The sequence below is a fragment of the Antechinus flavipes genome, chromosome 2, assembly GCF_016432865.1.
Source record: "Antechinus flavipes isolate AdamAnt ecotype Samford, QLD, Australia chromosome 2, AdamAnt_v2, whole genome shotgun sequence".
Lineage (NCBI taxonomy): Eukaryota > Metazoa > Chordata > Mammalia > Dasyuromorphia > Dasyuridae > Antechinus > Antechinus flavipes.
The window spans coordinates 680,399,347-680,424,922 of NC_067399.1; the positions used below are offsets into that span (position 1 = coordinate 680,399,347).

At 52.3% G+C, this 25,576-nt stretch overlaps 1 protein-coding gene across 1 annotated transcript in view; it reads left to right on the forward strand.

Moving 5' to 3' along the window:
• The window catches only part of MGMT (O-6-methylguanine-DNA methyltransferase), a 181,228-nt gene extending 156,143 nt beyond the window's left edge, over positions 1-25,085 (forward strand). The window contains exons 4-5 of the mRNA XM_051982721.1: positions 20,392-20,531; positions 24,664-25,085. Of these exons, the coding sequence (XP_051838681.1) occupies positions 20,392-20,531; positions 24,664-24,795 (272 nt within the window). The 3' untranslated portion in view covers positions 24,796-25,085. The remainder of the gene's footprint in view (positions 1-20,391; positions 20,532-24,663) is intronic.
• The last annotated feature ends 491 nt before the right edge of the window (positions 25,086-25,576 follow it).

The following is a 25,576-nucleotide window of genomic DNA, read 5'->3' on the forward strand; positions in this document are numbered from 1 at the left end:
TGCCCCTTACTTGCTTGGTAAGGGGACAGATCAGCAGTTTCATAGATCCTGGAGCAGCAGGGGGCAGGGGTGGCTGAGTTGGGGCCAGTGTGGGGCAGAGGAGGGTGACAGCATGGGAGCGGGGAGGGCAGGATCCACGGGTCACAGAGTTTGCTCCAGTCTCTGTTGAAAGCCTGGCATATTTGTGAATGTCTCAGAAAGAAAGCCATGATCGTGGCGGTCCAGGGGCTTCCGCAGGGACATCCGAAGTACCTCGGCCCTGTGCCCTCACCTGCCGGCCGGGTGTCGGACCCTTCCGGGGAGCTGGGGAGACGTCTCCAGGCTCGGACCGGATTTCAGCAAAGCATTCTATAAAGCTTCTAGTGGAAGCGTCGGGAGAGCCGGCCCAGACCCCGGGATTCGTGTGCCCCAATTCTGCCCTTGTTGCAACTGCCCAGTCAGCCACCCTGGAAGCGGCAGATGGGTCCCCCCACTAGGCCCAAGAGGAGGCGCTCTGCGCCAAGCCTGCCCCTTTCTGAGCATCCTGGAGAGGCCCCTGCAGCGCCTCTCAGTGTGGCCGGCGGGAGGGTGTCTCCGGACTGCGGACCGTTCCTCTTTGGGACTAGATGGCAGCCGGGATTCGGGGCACGCTCTGCTCCTTTGGCAGTGAAACGAGGACTGGACCCTTACCCTCGGTCACCATCGCACCGTGTGGTAACCAACTCGGGGCAATCAAGACCACATGAATCCTTCCCAACCTCAGGCCATCTTCATCAGGCCAGTGAGTATTTATTAAGCACCTATTGTGGCAAACAGCATCCCGGTGCACCTAAAGCAGGCGTTTCTTTGTCTTGAACTCCTCGGAGACCTTCAGGCTCTGGGCAGCGTGAGCTTTTTGTCCCAGAGCTGAATCCCGAGCCCATCTTGGTACAATTCAAGCCTTAATGAGTGATCTGGAGGTCCCGGGAGCTCCTTGTGCTCCTCGCGGCCCAGCATCATCGCGGCCCGGAAGACAGAGGTGTCGGCACAAGTTCATCCCACTGAACCCCGACGCTAGGACGCGGCCGACCGCCGGGCGTGCCCCGGTCAGCTCCACCGGAGTCCGGGCGCCGCAGGCGCAGGCCTTTCCCCCGGTCCGTGCTCCCGCTCGGCCGGGACGCCCCGCGCGGGCCCCCTCCCCTTCACGGGAGCGGGTGCGCAGCCCAAGTCGGCTGCACGATTCGAGTTAGATTCCATCACTCAAATTTCAGTCACAACTTCTTTTGAATTCGTCGGCTGCCCTGCGGCAAAGGCTCAATGTTGATACTGAGATTAATCCCCGAAGAGCCCCTTATTTCTCAGCAGAGAAATTAAAGCTTGCCAGTTTTCCTTTCACCTGTCCTTCTGACAGCTCTGTCAGTAATGATATGCCTTCTCCATGGTGTAATCCCCGTCCTATGGTAAAGAATAATTTATTAAGAAATTAAGGGGCTTAGCTCCTCTCCGTCGGGTTGGTCTTCAAAAGTTAGCTGATCGTGGAGAGAGTATGATTATCAATGAAAAATTATTTAACAGGACCTTGGGGCTTTTTGAGACAAAGCCTAATAAGTCACATGGGTGGATATCAATCAAACCGAGCCCCTTTAGATTTGGTAAATATTCCCCCAAGTTACGTCAAATTATGTTGATTATGTGAGCGGAGCCCTGGCAGTGCCTGCTGACGCCGGGCACGAGCCCCACGGAGGGAGGAGCGGATCTGTGGAAGCCGAGACGCCGCGTGACCCGTTTGCCGATCGCGCCGACACGGTCTCTCCTCCGCTTCTCGGGGCCGGGAAAGGCCGACCCGGGGGCCCATCGGCAGCACGTGGCTGGCGCCCAGAGGGCCCGCGAGCCGCCCGTGCCGGTTTTGGCGGGCAAGAGGGAAAGGCGCGATTCGTCATTGCCCACCATTTGGGCACGATGAGGAGCCCCGCGCCTGCAGACATGGCCTGGTACACATCGATAAAGCTGTGTCGTTCCGAATCCGATTTTCTACCTTTTTATTGTTTTGATAACAAGGTTATGCCCTGGAGGAGACACGTGCTCCTGTGAGGCTGCAGATGTGTGAAACGGGCTCGTTCGATTGTTCCTGTGGAGTCGGCTCTTTCAGGGACGGTCCTGGCACTCGGGGGCTAAAGTTGGGAGGGTTCCTTCCTAAGCTGGGGAGAGACAGACGCAGAGGGAGACAGAGAGAAGGGAGAGAGAGGAAATGGCAGACAGACGAGCTAAAAGACAGAGACAGAGAAACATACAGAGAGAGAAACAGAGACAGAGAAGGGAGAGGAAGAGAAACAGAGACAGACACAGAGAAAAGGGAGAGAAAGAGACAGAAAGAGACAGACAAACATACAGAGAGAGAAACAGAGACACAGAGAAGGAGAGGAAGAGAGACAGAGCAGAGAGAGACACAGAGAGAAGGAAGAGAAAGAGACACACACACAGAGAAACAGAGAGAGAGAAGGGAGAGGAAGAGACAAGTCAGAGAGAGTCACAGAGACAAGGGAGAGAGAGTGACAGAGACAGACAAAGAGACAGAAAGAGACACAGAGAGAGAGACAGAGAAGGGGGAGAAAAAGAGACAGAGAAGGCAGAGAGAGACAGACAGACAAGCTAAGAGATGGAGAGACAGACAAATATACAGAGAGAGAAACAGACACAGAGAAAAAGGAGAGGAAGAGAGACACACGGAGAGAAAGTGAGACGTAGACAAAGAGACAGATAGAGTGAGACAGATAAACATCCAGAGAGAGAGGAGCAGAGGCACAGAGAGAAGGGAGAGAGACAGAGAGAAGGAAGAGAAAGCCAAAGAGAAATAGAGACACAGGGAGAGACAAAAAGATAGAGACAGAGACAGAAACAGAGACACAGAGAAGGGAGAGAGAGACAGAGAAACAGAGACATAGAGAGAAGGAAGACAAAGAAATGGAGAAAGGAGAGACACAGACAAACAGAGACACAGAGAAAAGGGAGAGAAAAAGAGAGACAGAAACAGAGAGAAAGAGACAGAGACAGACAGCATTAGACCGACCAACCAAAAGAGGAGGGAAGGACGGACAGACCGACCAGGGGAGAGGAAGCTGCCAAACAGAACGGATGAGAGCTCTTTGTTTTCGTGGGATTTATTTGCTCGTTTGTTCGGCCCTTGCAAAGTGGGGATACCGTGACAAATTGCTCCCTTCTCATTTTCGATTCTCCTTCTTCACTCCAGGAAAGTGTTAGACATGGGAGGATGTTTTCCCTCATTTCTTACACAGTTCAGAAAGCTGTTAAAAACTGTTGAAAAGACCCAGTTATCCTGCTTGGAGCTGAATGACAATTATTTGACTGTTAACACATTTTAATAGATAATTTTTCACACCCATGTGGGGAGACTCAGAGTTGAATCATTTCTCGGCAGGCTTCCTTACATTTGGGTGGAAGCTTCCCGTGTCATTTTTTGCTAAATAATCTTGATAAGCTCAAACGATTAGTGCCGTGAAAACAAATAAATATAAATGGCGCCACAGAGGGTCTTTTACCTTTCTCCGTGTGGCTGAACCTCACCTGGCGAGCTCGTCGTTTCTCCCCACCTCGGCGAGACAAAGTGCTCGTTTCGGAGGCCTAATAGTACGACGCGAGGTCTGAGATTGCGTTCCCCGGCACGGAGGATGAGCCGGAGATTGTCAGAGCATTGATATTCATGAGAGAAACGTAACATTTAGCCCGACGAGGATTTTGGGTCCCCTCAGAGGAAAAGGTAAGACGTTACCCCCTTCCCACGAGTGGCCGCCTCTTGCTTCTGTCGGCGTCTGCCCTTTTCACATCGGCCCGGGGCCTTCGTCAACCTGACGTGGCCGGCGTCTCGCCAGAGGCCTCCCGTTTCAGTTGTTGTCGGTGGCGAGGCTGGCACCCGCGCCGGCCATCATAAGGACTGCGTGCCAGCAGACTCGCCACAAGCTCTACCTTCCAGAGACTGCTTTGCCTCCTCCTCCGGGAGGAGAGAAAGGCTGTTTCTGCATTCCTTTAGATTGTCCAGCCCCGAGGCGGAAAAGCGCCCAGAGCCTAGGGCATCAGTGCCCAGGGCCTGGGCCATCCTGGCTTCTCACTGCCCGGCTGACGGCTTTGTTTCTCTGCAGGTTGTCCCTTTGTTCCATGGGCCTCTGCGAGCGTTCAGACAGTTCTTCCCAAGCTTCTCTGAAACCATCCACTGGGCCATTTCTGGGGGCGTGTTCTGATATAGTCACATGTTGTTATTTGTTTAATAATTCTCCAGTAGATGGATTTCGCTATGGAAAGAGCCCTCTATGAAGCCCCTCTTCTTTCTATAAAAGACTCTACCTGAGAGAGACAGAGACAGAGGGAAAGAGACACAGAGAAAGAGGGAGATTGTGACGGAGATAGACTTATTAGTCACTTAACTGATTCATTAAACATCAGGCAGGCTCGAGAACAGGGAGATAGATGCTTGGGAAAGATGTCCACCATCGTGAGGGAGCAGATTTCGCAGCGAGTCCAAACTGAAGGGGGATTGCCAAGGTTGGGGGCGGGGATGCCAATCCAAGGAACCTATGTCCGTGGGTGGAGCGTGCTCTCTTTTTGGACCCCGAGACCACTTGCGGCTTTTGGCTGTGCCGACACAAGAAGCTTTGAATGCCGAGCTATTTTTTGATTGTGTCCTCGGAGTATATTATGAACAATTGAATTGTTGGAATGAAGCAAACAATAATTTTTACAGTGATACAGTGAAAGTCCAAATTGCTTCCCCGAGAGATTCGGCCACTTTGCAGTTCTCCCAACAATTAGGAAATAAACCATGGAGTTCTCCGCTCTCCTTTCCCCAGCACTGTGTTTCATTGCTTTTATTTGTTTATTTATTTTGCCAATTAATGGGTCTTTCTTTTTTTATTATCATAGCTTTTTATTGACAAAACACATGCATGGGTAATTTTTCAACACTGACCCTTGCAAAAACTTCTGCTCCAGCTTCTCCCCTCCTTTTCCCCACCACTTCCCCAAATGGCAGGCAGTCCCATACATGTTAAATATGGTAAAGTGTATGTTAAATACAATATATGTATATATTTAGTGGGAATTTCAAAGTTTGGATTTGAATCTCTGATTCTTAGTGAGATACTGAGAATTTTCAATGGCGTCAAGTTGCGTTTTCCATTTAGGGATTGGGGAGGAGGACACGCCGAAGAGGAAACAAGCATTTATGGAGCATCTGTTATGTGCCAGGCACTGTGCTAAACTCTTTGCAAATATTATCTCACTTGATCCTCACAGCAGCCCCAAAGCAGATTGGGAACTTTTTGCCACCGATAATCTTAGCGAGTCTCTTGGGCCTTTGGGAGAGCAAGCCCTGCGCGAGCTGTTTGTGCTCTGTGGCCCCCTGATAAATCGGGATGAATGTCGATTCCGGTTTTCTCTCATTCACCACAGATCGTTTGCAGTCAGTTGTCTTTCTTGACTGTTGCCTCTAATTTTTAAAAATTAGTGTAACCGAGTATCTGATCGTGACTTCCACTGGTCTTTCCCCTCCGTCCCTGAGGTAGATGTATCGTTCCGCCCAGTGTTTCCAAGGGTCATCCGGCTAGAATGCCCTGATGTACGTGTGGGAGAGTTGGGTTTAAGCCATTTCCCACCAACCCGAGGACCAATTTCCATGGGACGTTCTTTAGAACAATGAACACCTTCCCAAGCTCGCTCTTTGTACAGGTTGGACAAGCGCCCGCCTTTAGTCTACCCTAAGCGGTCCCTGAGGTGCCCATTGGCTGCAGGGCTGCCGTGAGATGGACTTGACGAGCACGGCTCCTCACAGGCCTGAAAGCTGAGGAGAAGGAAGAGATCTGTCCCTTCATGTTCTCACAGGTTTCTTCTTCAGAACATGTTCTGTCAGTATGGCCTTATGCCCTTGGCCTTGGGAGTTGTGTAGCTCTGTGATCTCCGCGGTCTGGCACTGGTTCATGTTGGCCCCTAGGTCTTTGTCCTTCCAGGGAAGGTGCCCCCAGCATCAGGGTTGTCTCTTAGATCCCATCACATGGAGTAGGTTTCAGTGGGGCATTCATGGACGGTCCCTCTGACTTCCCACTGGCCACACATCCATCTGGAGGCTCCTTTTACTCAGCTCTGTCACATGGCATCCACGAGACCCTCGGAGCTGTTTGGCCCTGAGCCACCTGCCCACTTCTCCCAGACCTTCTCATTCTTCCTCAAGCCTCCCGGGGCTTCCCTCGTCCCCACTCTGCCACTGAGATCTCTGCTCCATATCTCACAGCCCGTTTGCTATGAGTTCCTCTTCTCCCTCTCTCAGGTGGCTCTTCCTTCACCCCGGACTCACCCCTGACTGACCTGCTCAGGTGAGGCTGGGTCTCCTCAGTTACCTGCAGGGGCTCTGCCTGCCTCCAGGAGCACGTGCAGAATGCTCCATTGGACCCTTGGAGCCCCCACCCATCTTTCCAGTTTCCTTGTTCTTCCTCCCCCCCGCATCTTTTGGTCACTGCGGTGACTGACCATCAACAGAGCCCTGAATTCCTGCCTTCTCTGGCCATTCCCCTCCTTATTCTCCAGAGCTCAGTTTGCACAGAAAGATTCATATCTATGTTGTCTGCCCCCGTTAGATGGAGCCCAGGGGCTGTGGCCCCTTTGTGTATCCCAGTGCTTAGCACAGTGACTGGCACGGATGGTGCTGAATCAGTGTTTATTGATTGGTTGAATATTTGATTGAAATAAGCTATGTGCAGGACAGATAGTGAATAACTAAAGGATAAAATGCACTGGGATAGAGCCAGAAATGCAGAAGCTGCCCTCAGGAATCTACACGTGTGTACAAATATAACTAAGTGCGAAATCTGGACAGAGTGAATATGAACAAACTTGGGCAGGGGGTTGCTCAGCCATCGGGACTCACGGGTGCCTTGTGGGCCGGGCCTCTGAAGGCTCGTTGACCACCTGGGTCGGACTCTGTTCAAAAGTGTCCATCACTATTGGAATCTTTACAAACTGCTAACTCATTAGAGTTGATAGATTATTGATCTGATCTTACAAGAAGGTGTTTTGGGCCAGAACCTGAAACAAGGTACTAAGTAGAACTAATTGATACAATGCTTGTGTTCACACCTTTACTCATTGGAATTCACAAGTATGGGAGATTCACAAAGTAAACTGTGTAACTTTGTGAATTCATACCTCCCTTGAAGCTCTTAGGGCCAGAGAGCACTATGGGAGAAACCTATAATCCTTCTCTCTCACATCCCACAATTCCTCTCTCTCAGATAAATAGAGCTTCAAAGGGATCAATCAGAAGAGTTTTCAGAGGAAGAAGCTACGAGTGGAGAGTTCAGCTGAAGCTTGAGAAGGCTCTCTCAGAGGCAAGACAGATTCAACTTGGTGCTGGCTCTGCAGACTGAAGAAAGCAGAGGCAGAAGCAAAGGACAAAGCGGCAAAAGGTCTTGCAAGGAACCAAGCAGAGAGATAGGCCTCTCAACTAACCGGGCTATATTGGAGGCAATAAGAGATCTCTTTTATCACGTGGCTGCGTTTTGGGTTATTATTACTCTTAACCGATACTAAGGCTGCCTCCAAGAAAACCTCCCCCAAGAAACCTGCTCTCTCTCCCAGAGAGAACTATCTATAGAACTCAACACATCATCACACTCAATGTCCATTCCGTCATCTCGTTCCCATTTTTCAGCCTGAATCACTTCTTTAAATAGGTCAGATTGGAGACGTCTTCATTTCACGTCACGGCTTTTTGTTATTTTGATTCTTCTAGACTTCTCATGATGTTTTTGTCTTTGCTCTGTCAGGTTCATGATCCATGGCCTAACTCAGGAAGGACTCCCATATCAATAAAATCGTTTCCGTCTTAAATATTGTCTTCTTCTTGGTCATGCTGGTTAGGGTTTGCCAGAGCAGCTTTTCTCACCCCAAGGAAGAGCAGGCCTCCGGAAGACCACACAACTACTTACCCTCTGCTGTTTCCTACTCCCACCTGGTGTTTTCTAACATATTTTTTGGCCTTCTCACTGATGGCACTTGTGTCACCGAGGAACCAAATATATATTGATCAAATTTGGGAGGTTTTATAAAATTCTCCATCGCCTTTCTCATGCTCAGCAACAAAGCCAGGTGTCAGATATTTTTGGACCTCCTAATCATTCAAACTGCAATCTGAAATGACCGAATGTCTCATGAAACACTGTCACTTGCTGCCTTTTGAAGCATGCTAAAGCCAGCTCCTTTCCTTATCTCTTCAAGGAGAGCGTGTGAGCCATCTTTTCATTTAGCCGAATCTTCCTTTTGTCTCTTGGTTTCATTTAGTAGGCACTTAACAGACACTTGTTGATTGATCAATTGGTTGAATGATAACATTGACAGAACTCAGTCCCTGGAGAATTTTGTCTGGTCCATTGGTCACTGGAGAAGTATCTCACGTAAGAGGAATAACAGATAAATTAATGTCTACCTGATTCTTTTCATGATCTGCCCCCCTTTTCTACCATTTTACCACCATCACTGTAGAAGCAAATGGAGATATTTTGTATTTTTCTTTGCTTCATGGGAGACCACGGCCAAATAATTTATCGCCATATAGTCAGCGTCCAAGTGATGAAGTTCTCCAAAGGCAAGCAGATATGGTCAGTGTCCATAGGAACCGTATCCAAGGGAATATGTCCAACTCCTTTCTCACATGTTGGAAACTACCAGAACTTTAACTTTGCCACCACATTTATTCTTCGTTGTCCCGGCGTCACACCCCTACCCACCACGAGGCCGTGGAGTCACCCTTCTTTTTGTTGTTGGGATGATTTTGCTATTAATAATTTTCTTTTTGTGGCAATATCTGTGTCAGGTTTTTAAAATGTAATTATATTTTGCTGGCATTGAATAAGGTTCCTTCCTTCTTTGTACTTATGAATAAAATTATTGGCATAAGGATTTTTCAGTCTAGGAAGATTCCTTCAAATTCCTGTGAATCTGCTTGGGCCAGGTGTTTTTTTCTCTCGGGGTCAAGCCTTTTCATTTGTTTGGTTTTATCTTGTTTTGTTCAGGCTAATTCTTTGTTGACTTGTCTTGTGTCTTTTTCCAAGAATCTTGTACCTCCTTCTCCATGGGCATGTTATTTTCCATATAGTAGAAAATAATCCCTTAGAGAGGGCACTGACTAGTTTTCAGTTACACTTTGTCTAACATGGCACCTTGCACATAATAAATGTTTAATAATTGCCTTTGCAATTGAATTGAATTGCTCTCTTTGTTTCTGTTCTTCCCTTTATAATCTCTCTCTCTTTTTAAATTTTACTTTAGACAGCTGCTTTCATTCTTTTCCATTGTCTTTTGTCGCAAGCTTTGTTCATTTACTTTCCCTCCTATTAATGTAAGTGCTCAAGGATAGAAATATATCCTGAAAAATAACTTTGGCACCATCCTATAGAATTTCATAATATTTTTATAGCTCTTTTAAATATTGTTATTCTTCTGCTTTGTACTTTAGCCAGTTTATTGTTTTGGTAGGTTGCTTTTTCAGTTTCCATATAGTTTTGTGATTCTTGCGCATGATATTGTAATTTGTTTCTAATTGGCTGAGGAGGCTTGAAAATACAGTATGTGTCATTTCTGCCTTTTGAATTTATGTAGGGCTTTTCTGACACTTAGTATAGGACCGATTTTTTGAGACCCCCATGGGTACTCGTAAAGAACGTATATTCCTTGTGCCTCCCACTCGACTTTGTCTACATATTATTTTCAACATATTAAATGAACACTTGAGAGATTTTTAATTATTAATGTTGTAATTTGATTATTCATATTCTGATGAAGACATTTTAAGTCCCCTGCTATTACTATGCTTGTTTATTCTTTTTGTATCACTGTTAACCAGTCTTTTGTGAATTTAACTTTTGGATTGTATGGTATATGTAAATTTAAAATTATTACATATTTGGATCAGACTTTATTGTTTAAGAGCTAGAAGAAACCTTAAAAATTAGCTACTCTGATTCCCTCATTTAACAGATGGGAAAATAGGCCCAAAGATGAATTTTCTCAGGATCAGGCTCATAATAATAATCACAGATAAGCTTTGAGCTCAGATTTTTCCACTCTGATTTGCTGTTATTTTTCTTTCCTTTTGAAGTTATTGTAGTGAAGTGAATAGAGAACTGGTAAAGAAAAAGTCTTGCATTCAAGTGTCACTGTGTACATATTCTGCTGGGGCGGCCCCGAATATGTCACCTTACTTGTAGGCAACTCTGAGACTTTGTTTTGCGGAGAAAGTGCAGACCTGCCTTGGTAGAAGGAGTTTCCCTATCTCGGATTAGCCTTCACTAGTGAAGCTGCCTATCGAGTCCCTGTGCCAAGGGACTTTCTTACACTGTGTGGTCATTTCTACATCCGTCTCTTAGATTTTCTTAGTTTGGATTCCACTCTATTGAAAAAAGCCTTAACCTTATTCCTATTCTCACTATTTTGAATGTGCCATTTCACTTCAAAACTTTTAGACCCACCTCTTAATTTTAATACAATCTTATATATATATATATATATATTTTTTTTTACCAAATCTATCTTCAAAAAGCAACATCATTGGTCATTTTGAGTCTTGACATAGTGTGTCATTCTTTTTCTTTTGATGAGAGAATTCCAACCGTTCACATTTGGTATGGGGAATACATGTCATTTGTTTTCTGATATTTCCTGCATGTTCTTGATATTTGAGGGAAATTAAATCTCCGTCAGCACTCTATTTGATGTATTCAAATTAGTCCTATTCTTGCCTTTTTCAAACCATTAATTATTCTTCTCTGAAGATTAATTTGCTTTTTATTAGAGATGGTATTGCCCTTTGTATTTCTATCTCCTTTCCTTTTTCAATTTTTTTGTCATTGATATTTTTCTCATCTATATCAAAAAGCCTTCTTATTAGGAAATGTGATTGTATTTTACCATTCTTTACCTTTTTCACATTAATCGCGTGCAGTTAACTGACTGCTTCTCTGGAACCATGAACTCCTTGAGGTGGGGGCTCCCTGTAATGATGTCAATCATAGCTCAGCCATGCTTATCTTTCATGCGCCCCTGAAAAAGGCACTGGATGTGGCGATTAAGAGATCATTGTTAACTTTGGAGAAAGCATTTTCAGGGGCTGCCATGCTTATCCGCGCTGGCTCCTGGATTTCCGTACAGAATATCTTTCCTTAATATAAAAGCGTCTCTCCCCTCCGTGTAGTTTTCACTGTGTCCTTTTTGAATAATGTATACCCTTCCAGACCCATAATTTAGTCATGGGTCAGATCCCGCCACGTCTCAGGGAAGTCTCTGATGAGATCAACTTAGCTTCCCTGCATTACAGCCTTTAGCTTGCTTTACTTTGGGCCATACCTCATGCTTGTGCATGGAAGGCTCGCAGGGGCCCGGGCTTATCACTTTCTCTGAATCCTCTTCTACCTGCAATCCCAGCAGGGCATCTTTCCCCGGCAGATAGAGCCCCTTTTGGTTCAAACCCTTGGGATTTCCTGTGAGCTTCTGTGCCCCTGCGGATGATTTCTCGGACCCAGAGAGATGGAGATTGACCTTTGTCCCCACTGATTTTCGTCTCGCCGGTCTCGGCCCAGCGGATATACATGGTTCCCAATTCTGTCCGTCCTCGTCAGTAACCACGAGGTTGGTTTGGGAGCGTTCGTACCAGTCTTCGGTAGCAACGTTGGGTGGAATAAGGCTGATAACGGTGGCCCGGACTCGTCTGCAGAGGCTGCCCACTTAGGTCTTGTTCTGTCCAGTGGTCGGCCCCAAGAGTGTCCGGGTGACCCCCCGCCGGATGTGCCGGGGCCGAAGAGGGAGGAGAATGGGTGGAATGAATGGGGCGTGAGTGGGAGAGCTGCAGAAAAGGGGGTCCTCTCCCAGGAAGCCTGCAGAAGGATGAAACTGGCTGTGAGCGTCCTGTTGGTGCCGGAGCAGGGGAGAAGAAATTGGGTCATCTCTCCATCAGGGGACAGTCGCCAAGAGAAAGGGAAAATGGCAGAGACCTTACATACCCAGACAAGCGGCTAAGGGCGAGGGGACAGAAAGGCACAGGCGGTGCTAGTGGCCTGCAGGGGCAGAGCCCGGCCTGATCCTGGACCCGCTGGAGGGTCAGGAAAGGTGGGAGCGGGGCTTCAGAAGGCTTCCCCTCCCGCCCCTGCTGGAGCTGTTCTCCCATCTGGAGCCTCCGGCCTCCCCAGCTCTTCGCCCATGGTCTTTCCACCCTTTCACAGCCCTTTTTGTGGCTTCAGCCACAAGCCTGCGCAGCGGTCAGTGCACGGAAAGCCAGACACCGCCAAGAATGGGCTCGGGGGGCAGGGTCCCCACTGGCCCAAAAGAGGTGTTTCCCACTCGGACCTCCGGCGGCTGCGGTGTTGGCGGTGTGAGCCCGGCCGGGTCTGGGGGAGCCTGGTGCTCTGCGGGGGGGTCCCTCGGCCCTCAGGAGGGTGCCTGCTTCTGGGGGGGAGGCTTTTTAAATGAAAGACACGCAGTATGTGCATATGTATACACACACTGTACACACACATAGACACATAAACATGTACATGCACATCCATATGTACATGCACACAGACACACAGATACATGTACATGCACACAGACACATGTAGAATGTGTGTACACAGATATGCAGATATACATACATAGGGAGACATATGCATACAGACACATGCGCACACATACATGCGCACACTGATTTTCATTCCAGCCCTCCTCCTGACACTTCTCCCGGCACCAAAAGCTTCTTTCAAATCACATGGCAGCTCAGGTGGGGTTTAAAGTAAAACTTTTCTGAAACCATTCCTCTTTAATTGATCTCGCCTGGTCACTAAGTGAGTCTCCTATTGATCCCCCGCCTTCGGCAGTGACCTCTGCAGGGCCCTCTCTCCTTGTTTTTGCCCCGCTCCTCGGGGTTACGGAGGTCACGGCTAACATGTTAAAGTAAATCCAATTATTTTCATTTAAGTAGCATCATATTTCATGGCTGCTATGTAATATGTATATACGGTACCGAGAGGGCGAGGGCAGAGGAGATTAATTATTTACCAGGTGGCCATCGGCAGTCACTCATCATGTCAGAAGGAGCCCCGGCTGATAGAAATAGATTTGGAATTTTCTATTGGGTCATCTTCAGTGTATTCATTTATATTTATAAAGTTCCCCCCGTGCGCTCCCCGCTCGCTCTGCCGCATCCCAGACTTCCCGGCTGTGGTTAATAGAGGAATGACCTGCTCAGACCAATCAGCATCAATCAGTGGCTAGCCGAGGCCGGGCAGTTGGGCTCCTGACTTGGGAGCAGCTCCACCGGGCTGAGGATTGGGCCTTCCCCTCGTGCTCTTTCCCCCTCCTTTCTCCATTTGGAAAATGGGGCAGACCGTGCCTCCTGGGCCACCAGGCGCGCTCATCCGCTTTCCATCCCCCCGCCCGGAGACTGGGAGCTTTCTGAAGGCAGGGACAGCGTGCGCTCTTGGGGAGGGGGCGCGCAGGCATGTCTGAGACCCTCGGCTTGTAACCGTCCCGGAGAAAGGTGCGGCCGAAGAGTCTGGCACGCAAATAAAAATGGAGCCTCCAATGGGAAGGCGACAGTCGGGCACTTCCAATGTCAGAATCATTTTTCCAAGACAGATTCCTCGGAGCGCCTTGGGGAAAAGATTTATTACGTGGCCCCCGGGGCCCGAGGGCATTTTGATTTCCTTTTCACCCCCCGGATCAAGGCCAGTGTGTTTTGTTTTGTTTTTTAATGAAGAATGAGAAGTGAGTCTGTTCTCTCCTGTGGATTTTCAGTGAAATGTTCTGATTTTGCAACAAATCAATTCAGGGCCATTAGCTGTCTGGTCAAAGGACGCTTGGGAAAACGTCTCAAGTCTGTGGACAATTTGTGTTTGTCCTCAAGTTTGAGGAAGCAAGAGATAAACAAGGTGGAATTTGCTTCTGGAATAAGGAAGGCCGGAGGCAGCGGGGGGCTTCACTGGAGACCTGCCCCGCCATCTTGTTCCCGCTCAAGACCAGGATCGCTTTGCTTGATTTGTCCGTCCTTGAAGGCCAGCGTTTGGCACAGGGCCCAGCGTATGGCATTGGGGTGTTTGTGGGCTACTGACTTCAGCTTTTGGTCCTCCTTTCCCCTCTTGTAAAGGGTTGGACACCAGGACTTGGAGGCTCCTCCTCAAAAACAGGTAGCACGTAGACAGTGCTTAAATGTTAGCAAAACATTTTCCAGACATCTTCTCCTCAGACCCTAACAACAGCCCTGGGAAGTAGGTGCTATTACCCCCATTTTATAGGAAAAGAAACCGAGATTGAGGGAAAACTAGTGATTTGCCCACACGTGCCCCATACACATCTGAGAGGGGATTGGAGCTCAGGCTTTTCTGACTCCCAAGCCTGGCACATTCTCCAAGGGGGCTGCTGTTCTCTCCATCCCCATGGGCATTTTTGTTGGGGAGGTCTGGATCCTGTGGCGTGTGCTTGGAGCTGCTCTGGGCTGGATTGGCCTCCCCTAGCTACTCCCCGCCCCCCCAACCTCTGCTTCTTCCAGGAGCGGCGAGCCACTCAAACTTCCTGAGACCCTTCCACCCCTTCCCGGGCCAGGTGACTCTGTGGGCTGGTCCCAGAGTTTCCAGTCTTGTCACCTGATCACACCTGGAGGGCTGTCTCCAGTCTCCAGTAGTGTCCACCTGGTGAAAGCTGAGGGTCTGGTCTGTGTCGTGACTAGGGAGAGCCTGCCAGCCGCTGCCTTTCCCATCCCTCCCTCCCTGGCCCCCATCTCTGTTTGGGGGGGGGGGTGTCTGTCCCTTCCCACCTCTTTATTCACTCTTTCCTCAGCCCATTCTCCACAAAAGCCCAGCCCCTTGGGCTACTAGAAAGAACCCTTGCCTACCTTTGCTGGCGCAGCCCTGCTTCCAGAGCCCTGCAGCTCACTGTTCCCGTACCAGAGCTGCAGGGACCTCAGGGGCCCGTCCGGGCTGCCTGCCGGATCATCTGCTCCTGGGGCAGTGGCGGGAGCCCCGGCTGAGAGGAAGAAGGCCCAGCTTGTCCCGCCATGCCCCTCAGCAGTTGTGTGGCCAAAGTTCTCACCACTGGTTTCATTAGTTAAGTAAATAAAGGACGGGCACAGTAGCAGCCCCGTCCCCATGCTCGTGTCACAGAGAGCGGGGAGCTTCCGTGGGTACTTTTCCAATGTACTCAGGTACTGGAGGACATAGGGTTTTACCAAGATAACATTGTAGGTAGTCCTGGAAGCAACTTCACACTCCCATGGCCCAAAGAGATGAGAATCAGAAGTGGAACTGATCAGGGGCAGGGGTAGAAGGAGGAGCTGGGGGGCGGTTAGAGTCCCTCAGGCCCAGAGCACTCTGGGGGGTGTTCCGGCCACACCGCACCAGTCAGGAAGCTGCCGCGTTCTGAGCCAAGCTGGAAAAGTGGCGAGAGGATGCAGGCCTTGTGGAAGGCTGGCCAATGGAGAGATGAGTCTCAAACACTGACCATAAAGCCTGGCACATACTTGGCACTTCAAAATGCTTATTCTATCCATCCCTGAAGAGAAGGAGGAATAAACTAGATAAATCAAACCGCAAAATAAATAAGAAAGAAGTTAAGGAGGTAAATGGAATCTTGGAGATGTTTGGAGAAAATTGAATGGAGACAGAAATTTACTTTTTTCTTGGTGGTACATGGAACCTACCAAAAAACTGACTATGTGTTAGGGCATAAAAACCTCAAAGTCAAATGCAGAAAGGCAGAAATAGTAAATGCATCTTTTCCAGATCATAATGTACAATAAAGGATTTGAGAGAATGGGCCAAAAATTAATTGGAAACTAAATCGTCTAATCCTAAAGAATGAGTGGATGAAACAACAAATTATAGACACAATCAATAATTTCATCCAAGAGAATGATGAGACAATATAACAAAATTTGTGGGATGCAGCCAAAGGAAAGTTTTATATCTCTAGATGCTTATTTAAATAAAGTGGAGATAGAGAAAATCGGCGAATTGGACTTGCAACTAAAAAAGCTAGAAAAAGAACAAATTAAAAACTCCCAATTAAATAACAAGTTTGAAATTCTGAAAATAAAAGGAGAGATTAATGAAATCAAAAGTAAGAAAACTGTTGAACTAATAAACAAAACTAAGAGTTGGTTTTATGAAAAAAAATAGATAAACTTTTAGTTAATTTGATTAGAAAGAAGAAGGAAATCAAATTGCTTACTATTAAAAATGAAAAGGGAGAACTTTCTACTAATGAAGAGGAAATTAAAGCAATAATTAGGAGCTATTTTACCCAACAGTATATGGATGAATACTTACAAAAATATAGATTGCCCAGATTAACAAAGGAAGAAATAAAATAAATTGAAAAGACTATTAATCAGCTCCTTAATAAAAAATCTCCAGGGCCAGATGGATTTACAAGCGAATTCTACCAAGCATTTAAAGAACAATTCATTCCAATACTATGCAAACTTTATGGAAAAATAGGGAAAGAAGAAGTCTTTCCAAATTCTTTTTATTGCACAGATATGGTGCTGATACCTAAACCAGGTAAGGTCAAAACAGAAAAAAAACTATAGACCAATTTCCCTAATGAATATTGATGCAAAAATCTTTTTTGTTGTTATTATAACTTTTTATTGACAGAACATATGCCTGGGTAATTTTTCACAACATTATCCCTCGCACTCACTTTTGTTCTGACTTCCCTTCCCTCCCTTCATCCCTTCCCCTAGATGGCAAGCAGCCTTATACATGTTAAATATGCTATAGTATATTCTAGATACAATATATGTGTGATGCAAAAATCTTAAATAAAATATTAGCAAAGAGATTATAGAAAGTTATCACCAGGATAAAACACCATGACCAAGTAGGATTTATACCAAGAATGCAGGGTTTATTCACTATTAGCAAAACTATTAGTGTAATTAGCTATATTTATAACCAAACTAACAGAAACAGAAATCATGACTTTCTCAATACATACAGAAAAAGCATTTGACAAAATCCAATACCCATTCCTATTAAAAACAATAAACAACATAGAAATAAATGGAGTTTCCTTTAAAATGATCAGTAGCATCTATTTAAAACCAGCAGGAAGCATCATTTGTAATGGTGATAAACTAGAGTTACTCCCAAAAAGATCAGAGGTAAAACAAAGTTGCCCACTATCCCGCTATTCTTATTCAATATTGTTCTAGAAATGTTAGCTTTGGCAATAAGAAGAGAAAAAAATTAAATGAATCAGAGTAAATAATGAGGAAACAAAACTCACTCTTTGCAAATGATATGATGGTATATTTAGAGAATCCTAGAGAATCAACCGAAAAACTACTAGGAAAAATTAACAACTTTAGCAAAGTTATAGGATACACAATAAATCCACACAACTCATCAGCTTTCTAGATGTTACCAACAAAATCCAGGAGCAAGAGATATAAAAAGAAATTCCGTTTAAATTAACTATAGATAATATAAGAAATTTGGGAGTTTACCTGCCAAGATAAAATCAAGAACTGTATGAACACAATTACAAAACACTTTTCACATAAGTAAGATTAGATCTAAACAATTGGAAGAATATCAAGGCCTCCTGGTGGGCCGAGCTAATATAATAAAGATGACAATTCTGCCTAAATTAATCTATTTATTCAGTGTCATACAAACCAAACTGATATGAACTTACTTTATAGATCTAGGAAAAAATTAGAAATAAAGTTCATCTGTAAGAACAAAAGGTCAACTATTTCAAGAGAATTTTAATGAAAAAAAAAAGTGTTAGTAAAGGTGGTCTTAGCGTTTACCAGATCCAAAACTATTATAAAGGAGTTGTTGTCAAAACCATGCTGGCGAAGAAATAGAGTAGTTGATCAGTGGAATAGATTAGGGTCACAAGACACAATAGTCAATGACTACAATAATCTAGTGTTTGATAAACCCAGAGACTCTAACTTTTGGGATAAGAACTTTCTATTTAACAAAAATTGCTGGGAAAGTTGGAAAATAGTATGACAGACCAGCACCTAACACCCTGTTCCAAGATAAGGTCAAAATAGGTTCATTGAGAAGGGAAGCCCCGAGGTTCTTTGTGGACTGAGTGCCCTCCAGGCTGGGTGTGCCGAGGGTGAGGGGAAGGACAGCGGACATCAGTCAGGAGCCAGGATAGCACGTCGGGTAGCTCGTCACCGTGGCTCCGCAGAATGGACCAGATGGGGGAGTGGGGGCTGCTTGGGGGCCTGAGCGGGTGGGGAGAAAGAGCGGAGGACCCCCGAGGAGGGGCCGGAAGAGGCCCGAGGGGAAGGGAGAGGCTGGCTCTGAAACGGAGCCTGAGGATGCTGGCGAGAAAGACTGAGCTTGACTCCAGAGAGCACATAGAGGGAGGGAGGAGGGCCCTGACCCGGTCTTCAGGGTCCCCTGCAGTTGGGGGGTGTCTGGGTGGAAGAGCCAGCAGAGAAAGCTCAGTATGAAAGGATGGATAAGGAGGCATCTGAGTGACCAGGAGGACCAGAGGCTCCGCTCAGTGGGCAGAAGCTCCAGCTTTGCTGGAACCTCCGGTCCTGCCAGTGGCCTGGCTTGGGCCTTTCTGGAGCCATTCTTCCCTCTGGGAGTTTGGCCATTGCTTCTCTGAGCAGCCATTGCCCACCTCCCTGACATTGTGCTCCAGACCCAGGGAACAGAGTGAAGGTCCCGCACCCTGGCCACAACGGCTTCCCATGAAAAAGTCCCGGCGTCTGCTTGCCACCGGCCCTGCCATGGGAGCCTCGCTCCCGAGCCAGGCGTCCTTCCCCACAGGGGCGGGGGGCTTTGGCACTTGGGCCCCGCTTTCTGGGAGCCGCCTCGGCGTCCGTCCGCCCTGGGCCAGGCCCTCCCTCCATCTGCACACAGACTCCTTGTGTGACTCCCACCAGTTTGGGGAGCTCCGGGTCTCCCTTCCCCTGCTGGGTCTGACCCGCCCCTTTCCTTCCTCTGCCAAGAGAAGCACAGACAAGCCCAGTGGGTGGGGGGAGCGAGCGGGCGGGGGCAACGGGCGGGCAGGGGGAGCGGGCCAGAGTGAGTGGGCGGGGGGAATGGGCGGGCAGGGGGAGCGGGCCAGAGCGAGCGGGCCAGAGCGAGCGGGCGGCCATCGCTGGCCGACGGGGACGCGGCTCTCCATTGTTCCGGCTTTGGGTGGTGGCTGTTTTTTCCCAGGACGGCGATTCCTGAAACCTCCCGTGGGCAGGAAGGAGGGAGCCCCCTTCCTCACCCCCACAATCATCACAGGAGCCCCCTAAGTGACAATTTGGTTTCCAATGAGCCTTTCGGAGAGGAGCCTGGTAAACAGTGTGTGTTTGCCTAAGGAAACCCTGCTAGCAATCAGGCAGGCTCACGACGGCCGCTAATGAACCCGCTCCATAATGGGCTTTCTCCAGTTAAATTGATTCATGAATTTTGAAGAGAACATTATCTAATGAATTTTCTTTGAATAGAAAGCAATTAAAAGGACAAATCAGTCTGATTAACCCCCCAGTCACCCTCCTGCCACAAACGGTGTACACTTGGAAATTATATCATAAAAATGAGCGCGCGCGTCCTCGCCGCTGCCCTCTCCTAATCCATGTAAATGGATGAACAACAAAGTTAATTTCTTTGATGACCCTGCTCTCGTATCACCTGGATTATGCTGATGTTTAATTTGCTTAATGTTATAATAAAGACCAAACAGATTTTTTTTCCAGGCAAGTGATTAGCGTTCTCTGCAGTTAAGAAGTGATTTTTATTATTTAACGCACATACGGGGAGGGGCCTCCCCTTCGGAACGCGGCCTTGGGAGCCCGGAACCGGGTGGCATGGCCGGGGCAGCCGCGACTGCGCTCGCCCTGGACGCCCCGGGCCCCGAGCCCAGGGCAGAGCGTCCTCGCCGGCCCCTCGAGAAGGTGCCAGAGTGATGGCCCAGCCAGGCCGGGGTCTCCAGTGCCCGCCGAGGGGAGGTCTCAAGCCTTGGGGGGGGGTTGCAGTCCCTGCTTCAGCCAGATGAAGAGCAAACGCGGTTTAAGGGGGTCACGCAATTAAAACGGGAATAAGGCCTTTTATTTTGATGCCCGTTCATTACATACCCCGCAGCCAGGGGCGTGGCCGGGTTACTCGGGGGCACCTTCACTCTCCCGCCGCCGGCCCCTCTCTGTCCCTGCTGAGCTTTGGCCGGCGACCCGGACGGCTCAGGACTGGGGCAGGAAGCCGGTTCCCTCCCCGCCTGCCCCACCGCACTGTGCCCTAATCCGTGCCCGCCCCGTAACGGGGAAGCGCCCGGGATCCGATACCGGATGTCCCGACCTGGATGATGGGGAAGTGGGCGGGAGGAGGAAGCCGGCGGCCGCGGCCCGTGATGGCCGAGCTCACTCTCGCCTTTCTCTCTCAGACTCCTTCAGAAGGCAGGTGCTGTGGAAGCTGATGACGGCCGTGAAGTTCGGGGACACCGTTTCTTACCAGCAGCTCGCCGCCCTCGTGGGCAAGGGCGGAGCCGCCAGAGCCGTGGGGGGAGCCATGAGGGACAACCCGGTAAGGAGGCAGCCAGCGATGGCCACGGGGGTCAGTCATGGGGGGGTCATCTGTGGGAGGTCAGCCATGGGGGGTCACCCGTGGGAGGTCAGCCATGGGAGGTCACCCGTGGGAGGTCAGCCATGGGAGGTTGCCCATAGGAGGTCAGCCATGGGGGGGTCACCTGTGGGAGGTCAGCTGTGGGGAAGGTCACCTGCAGGTCAGCCGTGGGGAAGGTCACCTGCAGGTCAGCCATGGGGGGTCACCTGCAGGTCAGCCGTGGGGAAGGTCACCTGCAGGTCAGCTGTGGGGGGTCACCCGTGGGAGGTCAGCCATGGGGAAGGTCACCTGCAGGTCAGCCTTGGGGGGTCACCCACAAGAGGTCAGCCATGGGGGTTAGCTGTGAGGAGTCAGCTGTGAGGAGTCAGCTGTGGGGAGTCAGCTGGGGCTTCCTCCTCAGCAGTCATCCCTAGAGCACTTTCCTGCCCTGGGGGTCGTTCAGAAGCCTGGGGGTCCGCTACCTCTGGACATCCCTTTGTCAGAAGCTGGAGAGGGGTCGTCTCATCCCTTCCTCCAATCGGATGATCCCCAGTCTTTATTGGGCGCCGGCTGTGTGCCCAGTGCTGCAGATACGAGAACAAAGAAGACTCATCGGCCGGCGTTCCTGCCTCGCTTCCCACTCAGCAGATGCGTCCCAGGAAGCTCCCATGTTGTAGAGGAGGAGCCTGAGCCACAGTTAGGGGACTTATCAGGGCAGGATTCGAACTCGGGGCTTCCTGACCCCGGGCCGGTGCTCCCCCCAGAGCCCTCCTGGCACAGAGCGCGCTCCCGGGGGCAGCAGCAGGAACTCGTAGCCTCGAGTCGGAGCCTGGGCAGGCGCCCGTGGCCCCTCCGCTGGGCCCGGACCCACTCAGTGTCACTGCACAGACACGGGCGCGGGGCCTTTGCCTCAGATGCTATTGGTGAATGTGGGGAGGGGGCGACCCCTCTCGGGGCCCCTCCCCCAGGGCAGAGAGCAGGGGCGGGGCCCTCGGGCAGGCGGCCTCGGGGACCAGCAGCCAGGGCTGGGAGGGGCAGCGGAGTGGGGGACGTTCCTCAAGTGAGAATCCCCCCCTTATTTTCGGATTCTTTGCTTTTGACTTCAGCCAGGAAGGAAGGCCTACAAGGGGCGGGCCCCGTGGGCCCCCAGAACTGGGTCGGGGCTGGTAGCCCTGAGGGGGGGCACGGCCTGGCCGGGCACTGGCCCCCGAGGATGTGGGTGGAGTGGAGCCGCCCCCAACCCAGGCCTTCGGGGCACAAAGGGCCGGGCCTGTGCCCCGGGGGCTTCGCCATCCTCCCAGGGGAGGAGCAGCCAGACGGCGAGAGACGGAAGGTTCCGGTGGAAGGGGTTTGGGCCCCGGGGCCGGTGTTTTGTCATTAGTTTTGTTCTCTCTCTGCCACGTCCCTTCCTGACTCGGTGGCCTGTTGTTGGGCGGCCCCGGTGCCGCCCGGTCCTTTCGGCTTCTCCCTCGGGGGGTTCGGATCCCGCCTCCCCCCACGGCCCCCCGGGAGGCCGTGGCACGGCTGGCACAGAGCGGGCCCTTCTGCCGGGCTCCCGGCGGCGGCGGCTGATGAAGACTTAGCGCCGTGCTCCGTGTCAGGCTGTCAGTTGTGCTGAGCCGCCGACCGGAGGGAAAAACGCCCAGGGAGGTATTGATTCCCGCGTCTCCGTGTCACTTGTTGGCCAGGATTTAGGTATTGATGAGGCTGCGAGGGAAAACAAGCCCCCTCCCCCGTGGGCCCTGCCCGGAGAAGGCGGCGGCCGCGGGAGCCAGCGCTGCCAGAGCCCGAGGGCCGCCGCCCCGCGGCCCCTCCTCGCTTTTGTGAGAAGGCCGGGGCTGGGAAGCTCGGTGGCCTCTGAGAGCAGGCGCGGGGATGTGGGCACACCGAGGCGGGGACATGGGCACGCCGAGGCGGGGACGCGGGCACCGAGGCGGGGACGCGGACACCGAGGCGGGGACGCGGGCACCGAGGCGGGGACGCGGGTGCCCCGAGGCGGGGACGCGGACACCGAGGCGGGGACGCGGGCACCGAGGCAGGGATGCGGGCACCGAGGCGGGGGCGCGGGCACAGAACGGCGCAGATTTTGTCGCAGGAGGATTTCCGCGCAGTCCGTCATCTGGGGAGCTTCCAGGTCACTGATAAAATCACGCGGTGATTGGGGAGGATGGAAGGGCCCCTTGTGGGCGTCCTCGGGACCCGCTGTTTCAGCCTCTTATTCTAACGGCCGGCAATGGGATTGGCCCGAGAGAAGGCCCGGGGCTCCGTGATGCAGCTGGGGGGGTTGGGGGGCACAGCCCCCTCCCCCGCGGGCAGCAGGAGAAGGAACCAGCGGCCGGCCCCGTTCTCTGGGTAATCCCAGGCAGCTCGGAGCACCCGTCCCGTCTACACTGGCCCCGTTTCGGCCGCTCTGGCAGCTGCCCGGCTTCGGCTTCTGGGTTTGAGAAGGAACAACTGGTGCTGTTCGGAAGCCGGCGCCGGCGACTTTTCGCCTGACATTGTGGGAGTTTCTTTTTCCTGAGAGTTAACTAGCGACTACAAACCAGCGCGCGGCCTCCGGGGCTCGGCGGGCCGGGCCGCTGCCCCCCTCCGCGTGGTGCCCCCCCTTCATGATGGAGGCAGGCGCCTGGCACTCGGGGCACCTTCTCCGAGCTCTGCCTGGGCTTTACTACCCTCCCAGCGGCCTCGCTGTGACCCTCTCCCCGTTTTACAGCTGAGGCACCTGAGGCTTGCCCAGGACCTGCAGGATTCGGACACAGGACTTTGGGTGCCGCGTTGCTTGGGCACCGGCGAGCCTCCATCACGGCATTTTCGTTCCTTCGATCGTTCACTCCCCGTGGCGTTTGGTCCGGTCCCGGGGCCCGGGGACGAGAAGAGGCGGCGGCTGCTGCTGAGCGGGGCAGGAAGCGGCTCACGAGGAAGGAGAGGGAGGACCTCGAGCGGTCTCCGAACCCGCCGCCTGCGGGAGTTTGCGCCTCAGCCCCCGCCCGGCCGCAGAAATGGCGGCCGACCTCGCCGCGGCCCCGGGCCGGGCCTGACCGTTCCGGTTCCACCTCTCCTTGTCTCCGGCTTGGTCGGTGGAGAGCCTGGTGGCGGCAAAGCGCGTGGCTGCTGAGGGAGAGACGAGGCCGACCGCCGGGCCCCGCCGCCTTCTCACGGCCTGAGGATTGTTTCAGCGGCTCTCGGCTCCGAGCCGATGCCGGCCGCCATCTTGCGCCGTGTCTGAGGGAGGCTGGGGCCCGGGCCGAGCTCCCCGCGAGTATTCCCTGGTTCTCCGCTCTCGGTGGGGCTGGGGCCCGGCCTTGCCCCCGCTGGGCGACCCCGCCCTGGGCCCGGCGCTCCTTGCTGGCCGGGGGCTGCACAGATTCAGAACCGGAAGGGAGAGCGCCGGACAGAACCCGAGGGGGCAGAGGCCGGAGCCAGGCCCCAAACGCGCCCGAGCGGCCCCTGCCCTCGGGCCCAGCGGCCCCCCGCCACAAAGCTCGGACTCCGGAAGACAGGCCGGGGCAGCCGGGGGAGGGGTCCTGGGCGAGCTGACACGGCCCCAGCTCCCCCCCGGCCGCGCTTGCTCCTCGAGGAGGGAGGGAAAGGCCCGGGATGTGGGGGTGGAGGGGCCGGGTCTTGATTGGCGCCCACCTGAGAATGCCAGAGTCCGGCCTCGCACCCGCTGCCCAGCCCCCTGTGGGACGTTTGTGTCCGGGGCCTCCGGGGATCACAGGAGAACCTTCTTTACCGAAACCGTTCCCCAGCATCCCCTTGTCCGACAGTTAGCACGGCCCCCAGTTAAGGCCCTGGACGTGGGAGGGCTCCCTGGGGGCCGCATTTTGGCCTCTGGCTCTCGCCCCCCAGGGGGGCCCCAAATCCCACTGGGACGGGGAGCCCCCCGGGAAGCTGACCCGAGCTCCTCCGGCTCGCCATCTGCCCGGATCGTCCAGCAGCCCCCAGCGATGGGGGCGTGACCTGGGGGGCAGGGCTGGGGGTCATGGGCCTCCCCCCCCCCAGCCTGAGCTCATGCCATCCCCCACAGACTCAGGCTGGGCAGGTGGGCGCAGGTGCCCGGGGGTGAGCGTCTCGCCCTCTGACCTCGCCCTCTGACCCCGTCTCTCTCCGCCAGGTCCCCATCATCATCCCGTGCCACCGAGTGATCCTCAGCAGCGGAAAACTGGGCAACTACACGGGAGGAGCGGGCGTGAAGGAGTGGCTCCTGGCCCACGAGAAGCGCCTGAAAGGGAAATGGGCCAACTGAGGCGGCCCGGCCCGGGGAGGGTACCCTGGCGGGCGCTCCTCCAGGCAGCGGGCCCGTCTGGGTGGCAGCTAAGCAAGCGGGCATGTGCCCCCTAGCCTGGCATCCCAGCCCCGTTTGTGTTCTGCTTAAATGCCCATTACAGCACGCTTAAGGGAGTGGGAGGGCCCTGAGGTGCCCCTGCCCCCTGAAAGAAGCACCTGGCTTGCCAAGGGGGCAGTGGGCATCAGAAGCCGCCCCCCAGCTTGTGCCAGGGACCACTTTGGGAGAAATAAAGCTTTCTGTAAGCATTGGCGGCCGCGCCCTGTCTGGTTTATCCTTCACCTCCCTTTGGGCTGCAGGGGGACGACACTGACCCCCCTCCTGTTCGGGGCCCGGGGCAGCAGGGCTCACAGGCTTCCCCACAGCTGAGGCGTCCCCACCTCCGCTGCCAGCTGGTGCCCCCTGGGGCCGGGCAGCGTGTGAGCATGGAAATAGAGTCCCAGGTCGGGGGCGGGGGGAAGCCGGGCACCCCCACCGTGGCGTCGGGCACGCTTTCTGGTGAAGCCCGCAAGAAGGCGTCCTTCCTAGAGGGCAGGTCCAGAGGTTCTCCGGTGCCCGGCAGGGACAGGCGGCTGTGGGGGCACGTCAGGGGCTGCTGCCGGTCCGACGCCGGCCGCACGGTCCCTGACCCTCCCAGGGCAGAGCCGAGCCCTCTCACACCCCCTCCTTGTCCTTGGCGGGGCCCGGGCCGGACAGCCACGTGCCAGGCGCATCGTGCCCGAGAGGCCAGAAAACGGGCAGC